The 18,394-nt window shown below is 38.3% G+C and overlaps 1 protein-coding gene across 1 annotated transcript in view; it reads left to right on the forward strand.

Annotated features, from left to right (window-relative positions):
* LOC137108679 (dedicator of cytokinesis protein 9-like) overlaps positions 1–18,394 on the forward strand; it is a 42,026-nt gene that overhangs the window by 11,114 nt on the left and 12,518 nt on the right. The window contains 32 exon segments of the mRNA XM_067493563.1: positions 1,774–1,843; positions 2,400–2,495; positions 3,081–3,215; positions 3,348–3,522; positions 3,883–3,941; positions 4,569–4,643; positions 4,748–4,888; positions 5,401–5,748; positions 5,850–5,932; positions 6,700–6,822; positions 6,920–6,999; positions 7,105–7,292; positions 7,822–7,887; positions 8,844–8,936; positions 9,194–9,305; positions 9,586–9,704; positions 12,432–12,518; positions 12,638–12,727; positions 12,874–12,989; positions 13,373–13,442; positions 13,544–13,669; positions 14,403–14,474; positions 14,568–14,714; positions 14,914–14,997; positions 15,483–15,594; positions 15,715–15,893; positions 16,134–16,241; positions 16,361–16,472; positions 16,608–16,738; positions 17,758–17,872; positions 17,980–18,046; positions 18,277–18,324. Of these exon segments, the coding sequence (XP_067349664.1) occupies positions 1,774–1,843; positions 2,400–2,495; positions 3,081–3,215; positions 3,348–3,522; positions 3,883–3,941; positions 4,569–4,643; positions 4,748–4,888; positions 5,401–5,748; positions 5,850–5,932; positions 6,700–6,822; positions 6,920–6,999; positions 7,105–7,292; positions 7,822–7,887; positions 8,844–8,936; positions 9,194–9,305; positions 9,586–9,704; positions 12,432–12,518; positions 12,638–12,727; positions 12,874–12,989; positions 13,373–13,442; positions 13,544–13,669; positions 14,403–14,474; positions 14,568–14,714; positions 14,914–14,997; positions 15,483–15,594; positions 15,715–15,893; positions 16,134–16,241; positions 16,361–16,472; positions 16,608–16,738; positions 17,758–17,872; positions 17,980–18,046; positions 18,277–18,324 (3,627 nt within the window).

An 18,394-nucleotide genomic window follows, 5' to 3' on the forward strand; every position in this document is an offset into this window, starting at 1 on the left:
GACTGGCTATCGAAAGCTACTTGCAATTTTTAAGCTGGAATGGTAATTTGACTGAATTAAAGAAAAAAAGCTCTATTGGGATATATATTGTTATGGGAATATAAAATTACCTACAACACAATATAAATACTTTGTCATATTGCACAGTCCTATTGCAGCCCCAATTTTTGTTAATTGGTTAATTGATAAATTTAACCCATTATATTGGAGGATCAGACTCAGATTCCATAAAAGTCTACAACCATTCTAGTCACTCAGTCATTCTGTGAGGCTCTTTAAATTCACTATAAACATGCTGCTTAGGAGGTATAATATTTATCATCATGCAAAATAGAGCTGAGGCTGATATTTGCAGTTATTTGCTAATAAAGCAAAATATTGGGAAAAACTAAACATTTAACTCACAGATTGAATAATTGAGGTCACCACCAGACACTACTACAGCAGATAAAAAAACTGGCATAAAGTGGAAGTTCTCTGGAATTTATAGTATATATGTGCACTGTGCAGCACACTTTTCTACAATGGCCCTCCAGTGCACATTGAAAATGCTATTTGTTCAGGGACGTTTCCCTTTGTTTACAGCCAAATTAGCTGTTTTAGCTAGAACCCTAGAAACACGGAAATCTGTGTCTTGGTGGCTCCAATTTCATCCAACAATAATAGGTCCCATGTTTCCTATGTTTTTCTAGCAAGGATAAGCACAGCTATTCTGGGACTACTGTAGATGGATATTATTAATCCTTAGGAAATTCCACAATGCACTATATGTCCTTGGCTCTGGCCACTTTCCTTAAGGACAGGAATTTGCTTTACAGATGTTGTGTGTCTTCTTAAAAACACTGTAGTGTAAAATCTATCCAAGCCCTGGCCTTGACACCGTTTATGCTAACAGTCCTCAAGAGCCTGCATGGTCTTATAAAGGTCAAACGGCAACTTGTCCGCCTGGGTTAGAGCTGCCTATACAAGTACAGGGAGCAGCTGCAATACTTCATGTCTATCAATAGACTTCTGGAGAATATACAGTACAAATGGGTATTTTGCACTTGCACTCTGAAACATAAGTGAAGATTTCTTGGGGACACTCAATCACTAATTTGGCTTATAATTTTGAGCCACATTACATTTTCATATGGTCTAAAACACAGCAGTTAGAATCTTGCTAGATCAAAAATTTTGATCATATCATTTTCCAAAAACAACAAGCTCCCTCTTTGGGCAGGCTCTGTTACCAAAAAAACATATTTTTTTCTGTATGCTATAGTATGGCTAGGTAAACATTTAATTTATTTTTTTTTTCTTTCCTTTTTCCGCAATAAGTTATTTTTAAGGTTATGCAGCACACTAGGGATTCTCAACATGGGTACTTTTATTACATTTTGCAGTTGGCAGGGCGTACATGTGAATATTAGTTTAAAAAGTAGGAATAATAGGAATGATTACTAACACTTAAAAAACATTAGAGTCAGTTGTTAATACCACATGTTGCAATTAACAGTGTGAACAGGTTGAGTTTAACTCTGAAAATTTTGTAATGGATAAATGGTTGCAATACATAGCTACAGTAAAAGTAATTGTTGTCAGGATAAACGGCTGGGAACCATGTTGCAGGCATTGTTATATTTGGCTATATATGGCTTGCAGAAACTGTATGCTAAACTAAGCTAATTGTCTCTTCTCTATTATTATTTTTAGCATACCAATTATTCAATGATATGCCCTGTGAATAAAGTTGAAGTTTCCAAATCTGTAATCTCTTCCCATTTCTTTCAGTAAGATCTTGAGACCCGAGAAACTGACAGCTCACTTGTTTGAGGTGGATGAAGATGTGGAAAAAGAGGAAGTAAGTTTATTAATTGGGAGCCTCTTTTTCTTGCTTGAGAAACCCTGTTTGTCCCACAATGTTTGAAAATATTGAAGTGTTAATTACCATGACTCTTAATTTATGGTCCTACATTGATTTATTTAATATCATTCATCTTTAACAGGCTAAATCTTTGTTGTTTTAACTAATGTTCTAGACCCTTGTGGTTTCTTGAAATAGCTAACTTCATGACATTTGTAGCATTTTAAGGGAACATCCCGTTCCACCAATTACCACCAGCACTGATTTACCTGACCTTTAATAGACACGCTGTCTTGGCTGAAGTCTCCTGAGATTAGAAAAGTGTACAGTTAATGAATGATGATCTTCATGAAGGTGATTCTTTTTAGAATCTTCTCAGAACTGAACAGACAGTCAATCCAGGTCTCTGGGGCAGTCAGCAGATTTTGAGCCCTAATGTGTAAATGAATGTATGTGTGGGAGTGTGCATAATTTTGAAAGGCTTACAGTATATATGCTTAATTCAATAAAATGCTGTATACATGTACTAATGTGTGATCTACTTCTCCTGTAGGACACAGCCTCCCTTGGATCTCAGAAGGGAGGAGTATCTAAACATGGCTGGTTGTACAAAGGCAACATGAACAGTGCAATCAGTGTTACTATGCGGGTGGGTATGGTAGATTTTTGCTTGACCAGCCACCCACATTCATTCTACTCTTTTTTGACCACTTAAAGGAACACAGCCTTTCATAATCCATTTTAACATGTAATGCTGACTATTGATTTTAGCTTTAATGACCTTACACTATGTTGAGACAGTGCGGCTTGCTTGGAAAACAGCAAATAATTATTTATACATTGTCCTTAAAGGGTTTAGGGCTTTAGATATAAATGATCTTTACAACATCAAAAGTCTTCACTCTTATATTGAAAAAATATTAAGTTGACTACAACTAGTTTCACTACAACTAGTGTAATACAGTTAAATACACGAAACAGCAACAATTAACAAATTTACAGTGTAAGTTGATTCTGCTGTTTAAACAAACCTAAAGTAAGCAATAGCAACTTAACTTCTGTTTTTTCCCTTAGTACATATGGAAATTAATTTAGAATTTTCATAGGGGAGCCCATAACTTGACATGCTTTTTCTTTTAACCCTTGAGCTTTCCCAAGTCCCTTCTCCCCCAGTGCTGCAATTTTAAATGGGGAAAGAACAATTTGGTTAACATTCTCTATTTCTTCCCTGCAGTCCTTTAAGAGAAGATACTTCCATCTCGCTCAGCTTGGAGATGGATCCTACAACCTCAATTTCTACAAAGATGAAAACACCTCCAAAGATCCCAAAGGAACCATCTTCCTGGATTCGTGTATGGGGGTTGTTCAGGTAAAGTTCCTTATACAGAGAGGCCTATAAAACCATAGAACCATAGTAAGATCATTTAGAGGTGAATTTAAGAAAGAAGATGAAAATGGATATACTGTATGAAATCCCAAGTTTGTATTTCTGTCCTTTTAGAACAGCAAAGTGCGTCGATTTGCCTTTGAGCTGAAGATGCAGGATAAGAGCACATTCTTGCTGGCTGCAGACAGTGAAGCAGAGATGGATGAGTGGATCAGCATCCTCAACAAGATTCTCCACAGCAGCTTTGAACAAGCCATGCAGGAAAAGAGGAATGGAGACCTGCATGATGGTGGGTTTTTTTTTTGTTCATATTTCCCCACTTTCTCTGACATCTTTTTCTTTACACAGCTCAGTTATTTAGCATGTATTTATATTCCTTCCTATGTTATGGTTTACATTTGTTTTCATCTGTTTGTCTCCATGTCTTTTGATGCTTGTTGCACTTGCGGCCTCTTTAATTTCCCTGTAGAGTAATTTCTCTCTAGAGAAGGATGCTTCTTCACGGAAATCATTAATGCTTGATAAACAGCTTAATTATCACTGCTTTACATACATTTCCTTCCCTCATCATAGAGAGACAAGAGACCAACATACCAACATGTTTTTACATAATGACCTCAGCTAACAGAGCTCATGTTGATCTCTTCAGCAGATGAGGAGCATGGAAAAACAGACCTCTCTTCTGGAAATTTTCAAGACAGCTTTCAGGTAGCCTGTTTGTTTCCCATCACAAAACCAAATAACTCATCCTATGTGGATTAGTTGGTCCACCTGCTGGGGAGTTACATTTGATGTTCACATGACTTCACATGTGAAGCAGTCTTAACTAAGTAGAATAGCTAAGCAGTTTACAGGTCCACCACGCTTTGCTGTTGGTGTTTGCTAACTAAGCAAACATCTGGTATAGTGTGCATGGTTTCCAAATGTTGAGACCAGATGTGGCCAACACTGGTGTAGACAGTCAGCAGTGTAATGTGGAAGTATGAAAATAAACATCAATGTGTATTCTGTGACAAAGTTAACATATACAAATATATCTATGTATATGTATATGTTAACTTTGATAAGCTGTAATGGCATCACAAAGTTCAAGAGAACAAAACAATATCTAGCACACGAACAAGTGCCAAGAAATGCAGGAACAGCCACACAATACTGGCTGAAGCACATAATGGCAGAAAGTCGCTAAAAAGCCAGATATGTATGCAGTACGGCATTTGAATCAAGTGAGTGTGCTATGCTCTGTGTGACTAGTATGGATATTTAATGTGTTAAGAACTGTAAGCTCTGCAGTGTTGTTGAACCACATTTTTTTTGTTTGTTTATTTTTCACAGACCGCCAGAGATATTGAGTCCAAAATGAGAAGTGAAGCTCGTCTGAAACTGTTTACTTTGGACCCTGATACACAGGTAATTAAGATCACACCTGATACCAATGAGTATTTGTTTCACTTCCTGCGAGTCCGTTTATCATTTTCATAACCACATTCTTTTTTCTTCATATTATTCCACAGAAACTTGACTTTTCTGGCATAGAGCCAGATGTGCGTAAGTTTGAAGAGAAGTTTGGGAAGAGATTCCTGGTTAGCTGTAATGACCTGTCGTTCAACCTGCAGGGCTGTGTGGCAGAAAATGAAGAGGGACCAACAACTAATGTATGTTTCAATAAAAGCCAAATAGTCAAAAGTCAAAAGTGTTTATTAAAACTCTAGTTATAAGAAAGGTAATACATAAATGCACATGTATTTGCATGCATAGAAAGATGTTTTCCAGCATGACCTTTAGTAAATGAGGTGTAAATCATTAAAGATGGTCACAGACAGTTCAGATAGCCTTCTTGTCTGGCCCATGTCAAAACTGGTATAATGATGGTTGCTACTGTGGCATCCAGCCTGGGCCTCCCACCATGAGGTTGGTGGGCCTGAGGTTGGTTTACTGCTGTCACTATCCAAGTTCCCTCTCTTTGTGGAAGAAAGAATCTTTCTACACTCAGTGTGGAAACCACAGCTATTAACTCTGGCACATCCACACACATACTTACTAACAAATGGGTTTGTGTAATGGAAAGAGTGAATTTGAAGATAAATTACATCAGTGGTACATTTCAACTTAGTGGAAAATGAGAAGTACTCTGTAATATTTTCTTTCCTCTCCTCTTTGATCAAAGGTTGAGCCTTTTTATGTGGTCCTGTCCCTCTTCGACGTCCAAAACAGTAGAAAGATCTCAGCTGACTTTCATGTAGATCTCAACCATCCTTTGGTCCGACAAATGACATCAGGATCAGTGAGGGGGCAAGATTTGCAAATCAATGGCAGCAGTACTGATGGTCCACTGATTGGCCACAGGCCTGCCGTTGGACTCCCAGAGGGGGCTCTTCTTTACCCCAGACAGGGGGTGTTTTCAGTCACATGCCCTCATCCAGAGATCTTCCTAGTGGCTAGGATTGAGAAGGTCCTTCAGGGGGGTATTACCCACTGCACTGACCCATATATGAAGAGCTCAGACTCTGCTAAGGTATGAACATTACCAAAGGATGTGATGAGGATGTGATAGTAAATCACACAAATTCACATATCTGATTAAAATAAAGAATCTCCTGTGTTTTTTGTGTTTAGATAGCACAAAAGGTGCTGAAGAATGCCAAAACTGCCTGCAGCAGATTGGGACAGTACAGGATGCCATTTGCCTGGGCTGCAAGGTAGAGAACACTACTGTATAAATCTGTAGTACAAAGCTAGCTTTAATAGAAATATTTTACATTTTGGTGAATTGACCCATTTACTATATGGCTGAAAGTCAATTAGCATATTGGTGTACAGTTACACAACAACATTACTATATACAATAGTTCATCATTTTCTGATATATTAATAAAAATAAATTCATAATCTAACAGTGACAATATCCACATTGTTGATATGGAATGAAAGGGCATCTGGCAGTAGGCAGACATTGTTGTACCATTAACGAGAGATGATCATTTTATGGTATATCTTCTAAAAGTCAAGAGCTTCACATTTAGATGCCCACAGTCTGTTCAGAGGCACAAATGTAATAAACACTAGTGTAAATCTGAAATGTAACCTTCCATCCATCCCTTATCTGTCTATTATCAGTAACCACTTATCCTGTTTAAGTTTGCGGAGGAGCTGGAGCTTATCCTAGCTGTCATAGAGCAAGAGGCAAGGTTCACCAGGTCTATTTCAGGGCAAACACAGAGAGACATACTCAGAATGAAAACCATTCAAACCTAGGGGCAATTTAGATTCCCCATTTAACCTACGATGCATGTTGTTAGTTTGTGGGAGGAAGCCAAATTATATAGAGGAATCCCACGCAAGCATAGGAAGAACATGCTAACACTACACAGAAAGGCCACAGGGCTGTGAGGCAGCAGTGCTAACCACTCTAGCATAGTGGTCTTTCTCCTGTAAATTTATGGATTTTTTTTCTCTGTCTTTGCAGGCCTGTGTTTAAAGATGCTTCCGGAAATTTGGACAAAAGTGCTCGCTTCTCAGCTCTTTACAGACAGGACAGCAGCAAGTTATCAGATGAGGACATGTTCAAACTGCTTACTGACTTCAGAAAGTAAGCTTTAGACCGTCTCTTTCCCTCTTTAAAGATATCACTATAAATGTGTTTAGTGTATTTTGTAAGCACTCTTTCTCTCGTTCTTTCCCAACAGACCAGAGAAAATGGCCAAACTCCCTGTGCTCCTAGGGACCTTAGATGTAACTATAGACAGTGTGTCCCTGGATGTAGCCAGTAAAGCCTTCTAAATATTTACAGAATGACCTTAAAGCATCTATTTTTAATCATCAGACATTAACCTTAAATCCTGTAATAACCCCTCTTGTTTCCTGCCTGCAGATTGTGTCACTTCCTCTTACATCCCACTAAGAAACTTTGAAAGCAATGGGCCAAGCAGCGCTCTTTTAGAGGTGGAGGAGTTTGTGCCCTGCATCGCTAAGTGCTCCCAACCATTCACCATCTATAAAAACCACCTCTATATCTACCCAAAACACCTCAAGTATGATGGGCAGAAATCCTTTCCAAAGGTAATTACAGTTAGGAGTTAATGAAACATTAACCAAGAAGGACCTTTAATTGGAGATATGTTTACATGCAAGATAATATATTATTCCAAAACATATGATTTATTCTCATTGGAACATAATGCTTTTGTTTGGCAGGCATTCTCTTATCATCATTATTTTGTCTTCCTTTTTAGCCTACATGACAACTGGCAGCTGCATTAAGCTCATTTAGCCAAGCTGGATAGAATTATCCTTACACAGTGGAATGGCTTCTGATTAATATATTAATACTGGGATATTATTTTCACTAAGTCAGCTCCATATAGAAAACCAACCTGCCTTCTTGCAACCATCTCTCTCTCTGCCCGCTTTTAATTTAAATGAGAGCTTGCAATATTTTGCCTGCAATGTTTTCCCTCCTTATTTAAGTCATTGACATGTTAAATGCACACACAAAAGCATAAGGTGAAAAAATTGGTTTTAGGCTAAGGGGGATGTCATGGACCTGGTTTATGCTTTTATATTATAATATGTAATATCCATTGTTCAGGCGAGGAATATTGCTGTTTGCATTGAATTCAAGGATTCTGATGAAGATGAGGTCCAGCCACTGAAGGTGAGTTTGAAAATTACTAAATTTTGCAGCAAATTTCAGTTGCTTGCATTAAAATGATAAAATTCAAACCTACAACCTAAAAGTATGAGTTTAATGGCTTCTCATTTTCACTCTACAGAACATATCACATTCAGACATGAAACTGTTTAGGCCAGCATTCATTACTTTTGTAAATTTCCTTCTGATTCTTGCTAGAAATTATTGAACCCTGTTGTCGCCACTTGATTTGTTGATTTTGATTTGTTGCTTGACTTTTGACTTGTTTATATTTAGTTGAGACTTGTTGCTCTTGACCTCTGATTGTTCCTTTGTTGCTTATGACTTGAGATTTGACTTTTGATTTGCTGAGTTTTGACTTAAGACTTGTTGATTTGACTCAGTGACCTTGCTGTCTTGACTAGAGACTCAGTTGTCATGACATATGACTTGGCCTTGACTTGAGATTACTGGACTTGAATAGGGATGACATGGAACTTATTATCTTGGATTTATTGGTCTCGCTTTAAAACACACTTGACTAAAGGGCTTTTCAAACCTACCTTGTTTATTTCAATTGAATCTAACTGCAGACCAAAACAACTGCACAGAGAACCTTTACTCGATGTGGCCTCTGTCGGGCCCAAACAAACTATAGAGTCCTTGTTTGTGGTGAGAACCTGATTTGAACTCAATCTGGCCCAAAATAGTATGTTTTGGCTAAAAAGCTAGTTGACAGCATGTCACTGCAATGTGTCACGTATATAAATATTCCCAAAGACAGAGCAGAATCTACGTCCTGTGTTTACTTTCGTATTCCTGCCCCAGATTATTTTAACCAATAAGCAGACAAGACAGTTCCTGCATGACTATTTGTGTTGCTGTGTTTCTCACTTGTATTTTTCTATACTCTTTATATGGTGTACTATACTCCAATGGTTATGTTTAAAATACACTAAATTCTCTTTCATCTACTGCAGTGCATCTATGGTCGTCCTGGAGGTCCTCTGTTCATCAAGCAAGCCAATGCGGCTGTGCTGCACCACCAGCAGAACCCTGAGTTCTACGATGAGGTACTTGATATATATGTTGATGCTACTAATAATTAGAGTTTTATCAGTATAGTAGATATCGTAATATTCAGAAACAAAATTATACTTCATATAGAGGTAGTATCTCTACCTCATATTGTTTGAGCTCAGTTCAACTCTTAATTGACCTCACCGGAAATGTTCTACAGACATTATACTGTACACTTTCATTTGTCTGAACAAAGGATCCTCTGTAATGGGGAACCAACCTGTGGAATATGTATTTTTTTTATCTTTAGATAAAGATAGAGCTGCCGACTCAGCTCCACGAAAAGCATCACCTTCTCTTCACTTTCTATCATGTAAGCTGTGACAGCAACAGCAAAAAGAAAGACCTGGTAGAGACACCAGGTAGGATTTTTAAGTCCTAAGTCATAATGAAAACACACCAGCACCAACCACCAACATTTTTTTTGTCTCTTGCAAAATACAAAATCAATTAATATAAATACCTGTTATGCATAATGTAGGTAAAACAGGTTAATACAAGCATGCTTACACAATGTAATGGTTGTTTTTATGAGTGTGGAGACATACTGCAGACAGCTGTAAATTAGTAAATTAGTACTACTACCAATTACTAATTACTACTAATTTACAAGCATGCGTCTCTATTGCTTTGCCCCCACAGTGGGTTCAGCATGGCTGCCTCTACTAAAGGACGGGAGAGTTATCATGCATGAACAGCAGCTGCCTGTGGCTGCCAATCTTCCTGCTGGGTACCTTGGCTCCCAGGATGGTGTCACCAAGGTACAATAAAATAAATAAAAATGTATTTTGGTATTTTAGTGTGTTTTAAGTGTTATATGTGGAATCAACATGCACAAAAGGACAGGAGAGGGCTGGGAATCGAGGACCCTCTTGGAATACTGGTATAAAGAATTTCTTCTTGTCCTCTTGATTATTAACTTTATTATTATTATTGGCAATTCATTCATGCTTCAGTATTGTTTCTTTTAAGTTAAATAGTTTATATGAGTGCTTTTGAACGATATTGTTTTTAGGTCAAAGTATTTTGCCGTATTACTCTGGTTGAGATACATTTAGAGGTTAATGGATGAAGATCACATTGATTGTTGTTGGACTGTGACCATGCAGAGGTCCAAAAAACTTGTACATGCAAAGCATAAAAATATGTTTCAAAATAATCTATTAACAAAAGCATCTAGAATTAAGGTCCCCTAATGTTGAGGGTTAATACAGTAGGCTGACTATAAATTTAATTAAAGCTTATGGTCAGGACTGCTGTGTTGTGACTCCTTTAGTTTTTGGTTTTGTAAACCAATTACACTGCCAACTGGGGGAACATTTAATTTTAATTAACAAAAAGATAAGATAATAATTATAATAAAATATTAAAATATAATCTGCCTTAGGAGTGAAATCAGTGCCGCATAATGGTTTTGTAATGTAATGTTTTAAGACAGTTGTCCTACCAAACCTTGGGTTTTAAGAAAATTACCTCTTATACAAATCATAGATTTCCCCACCAGAGTGAATAATATCTTGGACCATGGTTACTGTAATATAACAAAGGGCTAAAGAGCATCACCCTCCCCCCACCTGGGCCTGTCTAACCACATCAGCCTGTTTGTGACCCCCACCTACAAACCCCTCATTGCTAGAGTAAAGACCACAGTTCACACCATCAGGATCTGGCCTGAGGGAGCAATGTGCAGGCTACAAGATTCCGTTGTGGAGACTGATTGGGACTTATTCAGGCTGACAGTGACATACAACAATCACACAGATTTAAACAGTTATGCTTCATCAGTGCTGGAGTACATCAGTTTTTGCATAAGTACTGTAACCACAGAGAAGAAAATACATACACTGACCAACCTCAAACTATGGATCAATACAGGGCACCGGAACAATCACAGACTATGCGGGAAACAACAGCATCCCAACACACACAGCCCCTCCCTGAGGAGCTCAACCACTTCTTAAGCAGGTTTGCCCAGACACCATGTGGAAATCACAGGGACATTCACCAGGAGCACTGGATACATGTAATCACTGAGGAACATCAACCCACACAAGGCTACTGGACCAGATGGAGTGCCAGGATGGGCAGTAATCACCAACCTGTACAACACCTCGCTGGAGTGCAGGGCGTCAAGTCAGCTACAATTATTCCAGTACAAAAGCAGACAGTAATCACGCTCCACAGTAATCAGTAATCATGAACAGTAATAAGTAATGATGCTCAATGACTGTCGGCCAATGGCTTTGAAACCGATGGTATTAAGGTGTTTTGAGCAACTTATCCTGGCACATATAAAAACAATAATACACCCGCCTTTCACCAATACCAGTTGGCTTATAGGGCAAACCGGTCAACAGAGGACACTGTATCACTGGTCCTTCCCACATGGAGCAGCGGGGCACATATGTGCAGATGCTATTCATTAATTATAGCTCTGCCTTCAACACCATTCCCCCATATAACCTGGTCAGTAAACTGAGCCACATGGGCCTCGACACAAACTTGTGCAGCTGGGGGTTTGACTTCCTCACCAGCAGACCATAGACTGTGGGGAAACAAGTCTCACCAGTCATCACACTGAACACAGGAGCTCTGCAGGGCTGTGTGTTGAGCCCTCTCATTTTCTCCCTCTATACATTCAACTTCAAACCCTCACATCAGACCAACAACATCTTTGGGTTTGCAGACACAACCATCATTGTAGGCAGGATCACCAATAACAATGAATCAGCCTACAGAGCTGAAGTGGAGAACTTGGTGAGTTGGAGCTGGGACAACAACCTGGTCCTGCATGCGACCAAGATAAAGAAAGCTGAAGCTCCCTGCCTATAATCTCATTCACTTCAATGGTAAAATGGTAGAAGTTGTGCAGAGCTACAATTACCTTGGAGTGGTCATCAGCTGGAACGTAAATTGGACTGCTAGTACATTAGCGATGACCAAAAAAGGGCTTTAGAGGCTACTCTTGCTAAGGCTGTTGAAGAAAGCATGACTCCTACAACAACTGCTGGTGAACTTCTACACCTCAGTCATTGAGTGTCATTACTTACTGCACCCCAGTACAATACTCTGGCTCTACCGTAGAAAACTCTCCAGCAAATTATTAAGACTGGAGAGAGGACCACTTGCTCCCAGCTCCCCATCTTAGAGGACAACTTCAGAGCACGCTGTACCTGGATGGCTATGGCCATCATTGGTGGCCCTCACACCTAAGTCATAAGATTTTCACCCCCCCTTCCGTCTGGGATGTTCATTGTACAAGTACAATGACAATAAAAATTGTATCTTATTATATCTTATATAGGTTGGTGAATTTGAATATATTTAGCACAAAATGATTATTTGATGAGTTATATACCCAGCTTTCACTTCCTGTTAAAAAAAAATTAAATTCTGAAGTAATTCAATGTTATAAATAATGTAAATGATTGATCAACAGTGCAGATTTTATTCAGAGTCTAGTAATTATTGCCTACTTGTCATTGCAGCACTCTGGCTCTGAGATCAAATGGGTGGATGGAGGAAAACCTCTGTTCAAAGTCTCCACTCATCTTGTTTCAACAGTTTACACTCAGGTATGCACATATAAAGTATTTAGTATCTGTTTAATTGTTATGATTGTCGTCCATCATTGCGGGATGTTGTGTAAAACATCAGTGCAGAAAACCTGTTTAAAAGAACATGTTTTCTTTAGGACCAGCACTTGCACAACTTCTTTCACCACTGTCAGAGCATTGAGAAGTCAGAACAAGCATCAGAGGGGGAGCTGGTTAAATACCTAAAGGTATGCAAAGCTCCATTTGTTTCTAATTCCCCAAGGGAAAATGGAGCACACCTTTTGTTCATGCCTCATTAATATCTTTTCATCTAACATTCCTAGTACAAGCCAGAGTTTACTTTTCTTTTCTTACTTCTTCCCCCTATTTCTAGAGTCTCCATGCAATGGAAGGTCATGTGATGGTCAACTTTCTGCCCACCATCCTCAACCAGTTGTTCTGTGTTTTAACCAGAACCACAAATGAGGATGTGGCTGTTAATGTGACCAGGTAAACCACAAATGCAGACAGGCGCATACAAGGATTTTCAGCACTAGAAAATGTGATACAGCCATTTTCTGAACTATTTTAATAAGATAGAAAACATTTTAATGACAGTATTTTCAGATTCTCATTTCAGTGTAGTTCATTCCCTGTGTTTTATTAGTAGCTAAAATCCTCATTGTTATTAGATAGTGCCTCATTGACTCTGTTTAATGTATCTGTTGTAGTAGATCTTAGTGTGTATGAATGATATTTGAGGCTCTGTAAAAGTGTGTTAAAGGAAGTGTTAGTCATAGTCAGTGCCTTAAATGCCTATTCTCCAAGGAAGCCCTACCTCATCCCTCTTAATATTTTAAGGTTATTATATATTTTGCCTTTTGCCTCTTCAGGGTAATGGTTCATATTGTAGCACAATGCCATGAAGAGGGACTTGAACATTTCCTGAGATCTTATGCCAAGGTACAGTCCTTTCTCTCTATATTTATGAATTTCCAGACAATGTGTTCCTGTTTCTGTTGAAATTAAGATTAGGATATGGATTTTTTCCCCTCTACTCCCAGTTTGTGTTTAAGCCAGAGCCATATTCTTCTACTAATGTGAAAACAGTTCATGAGGAGCTGGCTAAAACCATGACAGCCATACTCAAGCCATCAACAGACTTCCTAACTAGCAATAAGCTGCTGAAGGTAACCTACATTCTTTACTATTTCTTGCTAGAAGGGCAACCACAGAGAGAGTGAAGTTTACAAAGTTTTAATGCTTCCTGACAGACTTATGGCAGATTATTATATAACACAAAAAGATCATTATAGACTGTAAATAGGCTATACATGATCTTAAAAAGGGACACAACAGTCTGGTTTTGGAAGAAGTAGATGGAAAACATTTAGTTAACAACAATGAAACATTTCTGTTTTGTTATGTGTCTGTTCACTTCACTTCACTGTTCACAACTCAGGTAAAAACATTTAAAGGAAACTTAATCACAATGAAATATATATATGAACAAATGGATCACACACACACACACACACAAACATATATATATATATATATATATATATATAGAGAGAGAGAGAGAGAGAGATAGATAGATAGATAGATAGATAGATATAGATGTATATAGATACAAATAGACAACATATTTAAGTACCACTCCAAGTAGAAAGTTCAGTACCACAGACAATTTTAGACAGTGATTTTCCACCCCTTTCACAGTAAGCACATCCCACAATTCGTTAGCTATTCCATTTACTTCTATCAAGTCAATAATTAGCTTATAAAATACTGGTAAAAGCTTGAAACTAAAAGTTAATATTCTGTTTTATAAAAATGTGAAGAAAGGCTAAGATTAAGGATTACTAAATTTTTGGCATTATCGAACCTTTGAACTTCACAATGACTGTGTTTGTTTTGCAGCACTCATGGTACTTCTTTGAAGCTCTGGTGAAGTCAATGGCTCATTATCTCATAGAGGGTGGGAAGGTCAAAGTAAGTCTTGTATTATCTTTCTACTCTGTTTTCTAACCTTTTTCTTTAAAGCCCAAATCCTCTCCTCCTCTTCATTTTGTTTTCCTTGGCCAGCTCTCTAGGAACCAGCGGTTTTCTGCATCATTTCACCATGCAGTGGAAACTCTGGTCAATATGCTGATGCCACATATCACTCAGAAATACAAGGACAACCTGGATGCAGCTCGCAATGCCAATCACAGCCTGGCAGTCTTCATCAAGGTTGGCATCAACACCTTCAAAGCAGTGTTCCCCTAATTTGTACATGGAAGAGGATATAGAGCTATCTATAAATGATAGCTACTCTAGATTGGTTGATAAATAACTTGATTTAAAACATTAATTGGTCAATTAAAGAGATAATTCAGCTTGCATTTATTAAAATTTGTTGATTTACTGTATTTATTCCCTTTTCATACAGCGCTGCTTCACCTTCATGGACAGAGGCTTTGTATTCAAACAGATCAACAACTACATGAACTACTTTGTGCCTGGTGACCCCAAGGTTGAAAGCTTCTACCGCTTTTCTTTAAAAAGGGCAACTTCAACAGTTTTTAACTTGCATTGCCTATGGCATTAGTTTGTAGAGTATATGTTTATGGGTGGTGTTAGTTTGTTTCTTGGTCTTCCCTACATTAAAATATCTACCTGATTCTAGCTATTTCTAGCTGGAGGATGATCTCATCTGGATTATTTTTTCACTTAAAATTATGTTCTTTGTTTCCTCATAGTAGATAGGTGGGGGTCTTGGTCAACCTGCTCCTTTAGAACTCTTCCAGATGACATAATCTAAACTAAAATACTCTTCCTGACAATTTCATCTATCTGAGATTTTAATCTAGAAGCAGAGATGTACTTAAATATAGAGAAGGCAGAGCTTTATTCCATTCATATATATGTATGATGATATAAGTTGAAAATCTGTAAAGTTTTATTAATTAAGTGAAAGTAAAGCTAATGTATGTATATTTTCTCTTATATTCCCACCAGACTTTGTATGAGTTTAAGTTTGAGTTCTTGCGGGTGGTGTGCAACCATGAACATTATGTTCCTCTTAATCTGCCCATGCCCTTTGGAAAAGGCAGAATACAGAGATTTCAAGGTAAAACAATAAAGACAGTTTACATTATTTCCATCTTAGCGTAGTCCAGTCTGTATTATGCTTGTACTCCGCATCCTGTTTTCTCTGAATGTTATTTCTATTGATTGATGCTTGCTGCAGATCTCCAGCTGGACTATTCTCTGACTGATGACTTCTGTAGAAACCACTTCCTTGTGGGGCTGCTGCTGAGGGAGGTGGGTGGGGCTCTTCAGGAGTTCAGAGAGATCCGTCAGATTGCCATCCAGGTGCTCAAGAGACTGATGATCAAACATACGTTTGACGACCGCTATGCGTCCAAAGTGAGTTCTGCAGCTTGAGTAAACTATACCTTCAACAATCAATCACAATAATCAGATAGAGTACAGCATCAGCCTGTCTTTTCACTGTTGTTGTTAAACCACAGCCTTAATGTTTTTTGTTTCAATTCTCTCGGCCTAACTACATTTCTGACCAATCGGATTTGTGGACTTAAATTTTAAAGATCATTTAAAATTAGTAGGACTTTTTCTTTCTCAATAATTTTTTGTTTTTCATTTTAGAGTCAACAGGCAAGACTCGCCACCCTCTACCTCCCTCTGTTTGGCCTATTCCAGGAAAACGTCCACAGACTTGATGTCAAGGAACCAGCTCCTCTTAGCAACCAAAGTGTAAGCCTGACACTTAGTGGCAGGAGGTTAAATAGCAACTTGTATGTACTATCTCCAACAAGTCCCAGACTTTGTATTCCCCAATATAAGTTGCATTTTACATTGTTTTTTTTTCTCAGAATACGAGAGAGGACTCTATAGTGCTACACTCCATAGTGACTCCTCAGAAACCTGGGAGCTGCATAGAAAATGCTCTTCCCAAAGATGTGCTTGGGGTCATCTCTGGAACAGGTGACTCCTTGATAATGATAAGCACCTAAGCAGAACTAAAGCAGCAGAAATTGTAATCAGAATTACAAACCAGTGACTGTACGAGACACCTGTTCTTCATTTAAACTATAGTATTTTTGTGTTCTGACCCTATAGCCTCCCCCCACAGCTCCACTCCAAATTTCAGCTCAGTTCATAATGCAGATTCTAGAGGCTCCTTGGTCTCCACTGACTCTGGGAACAGCTTCCTGGACAAGAGCAGTGACAGAACTAACTCACTGGAGAAGGTAGATGAAAGCATGAATGATTAATTAACAACTACTGCATTTGCAATCATTTGGCATTTGAATTAATAGTCACATGCATATATGAAGATGTTTTGATTGCCATAATAATTACGTCTGTACAAACTGTACTTGACATTGAATGGTTCCTTTCTAGTGTTCTTCCAAGATCACAATCTGAGGTTGTCAGTGTCTGAAGGTCATAACCTATAACAGCAACCTAATTATTTTTATCCTACATCTGCATCCTTGGACATCAACACTGTCCTTCCACCTGCTCCTCCAGAGCAGCCACACCCCTTCCTGTTACCCCCAACTACATCAAAAGGAGCGATTTAACAGGAGGTACTCGTTCAACATGCCCCCTCTTCCCTTAAACCCAGAGGGCAGAGAAGCGGTTCTCAACCATGCAAACAAGCGAGTCACAATGGATTTCTCCCTCCTCACAGTACCCCTCCCTGACCTGCCACAGGACAGTGACAGTAATAATGACAGAAAGACTGCAGACAAAAGGCTGGATGGAAATCATGAAGAAAACATAAATTTACAAGTATTCTGTTTGATCTGTGTGACCTCTTATCTGGCAACGTTTGGATAGAATTGTACAGAATGCAGCAAACTGTGATTTGTTTCAGTAAACCAGATCTGATCCTCATGGTATTCTGTGTTTCACACATATAAAGAATACACTCTGGTTTGCATAGACTGTATCTGTATAATATGTCCAAAATACTCCAGTTCCTCACAACATTCCTCTCTTCTGAGTGTCCCACATTAGGGAGTGTGTTCTGTTTAACTAACCCCTTAGTCCTCTTCGTATTATTTTCTTTTTTAAGTATAATTGTTTTCTCCAAACCTTCAATTGATGTTGATATCTTAAAGCACAGCTGCCCAAGTTTTCTTATTTTTCTCTTTTTTTCTTTTACCCACCAAGAAAAATACTCTTCTGCAACTCTGCTGATAACTACAATAGTGTCTGTTCTTTGTTGTGTGTCTCTCTTTACTGATCTCCTGTGCATTAGAACCAGGGTGCGTTGGCTCTGGGCAGCACTGTGCTGCGCTGTGACAAACTGGAGCGAGATGAGATCAAAAACCTGCTCATGTGCTTTCTGCATATCCTCAAGAGCATGTCAGAGGGTAGGAAAGTCTGTTTGAGTCATTGTACTTCATTTTGTCCCAAGTTGATAAAACAAATCAAAAATCAAAATCTTTTCTTTCTCTACTTGGCATTTCATTGTTACTAGAGGCCCTTTTTACTTACTGGAACAAAGCAACCTCTTCTGAACTAATGGACTTCTTCACATTAATAGAGTAAGTACATACAAACTAGCCTCTTTGTAATTATATACATGTGAGGCTTGGGTGATATTACAAGTATACGTCTGACTATTAAATGTTTGGTAAATATTGCTGACATTTACGAAAACTGATATCACACACATGTTTAGTCTGTTCATTTACATGGCACTACACTCACTCTACATAAGTAGAGATCTTGATTCTAATAATGGTCTGTGACTGAGCTATAATTTCTATTGCAGGGTCTGCCTTCATCAGTTCAGATACATGGGGAAGAGATTCATCACCAGGTAAAGTAAAAGATATTCTGTTCCAGAGTATGATACTGTATACATACTGTATATCATCTGCTGCTGAATT

The sequence above is a fragment of the Channa argus genome, chromosome 23, assembly GCF_033026475.1.
Source record: "Channa argus isolate prfri chromosome 23, Channa argus male v1.0, whole genome shotgun sequence".
Classification (NCBI taxonomy): Eukaryota; Metazoa; Chordata; class Actinopteri; order Anabantiformes; family Channidae; genus Channa; species Channa argus.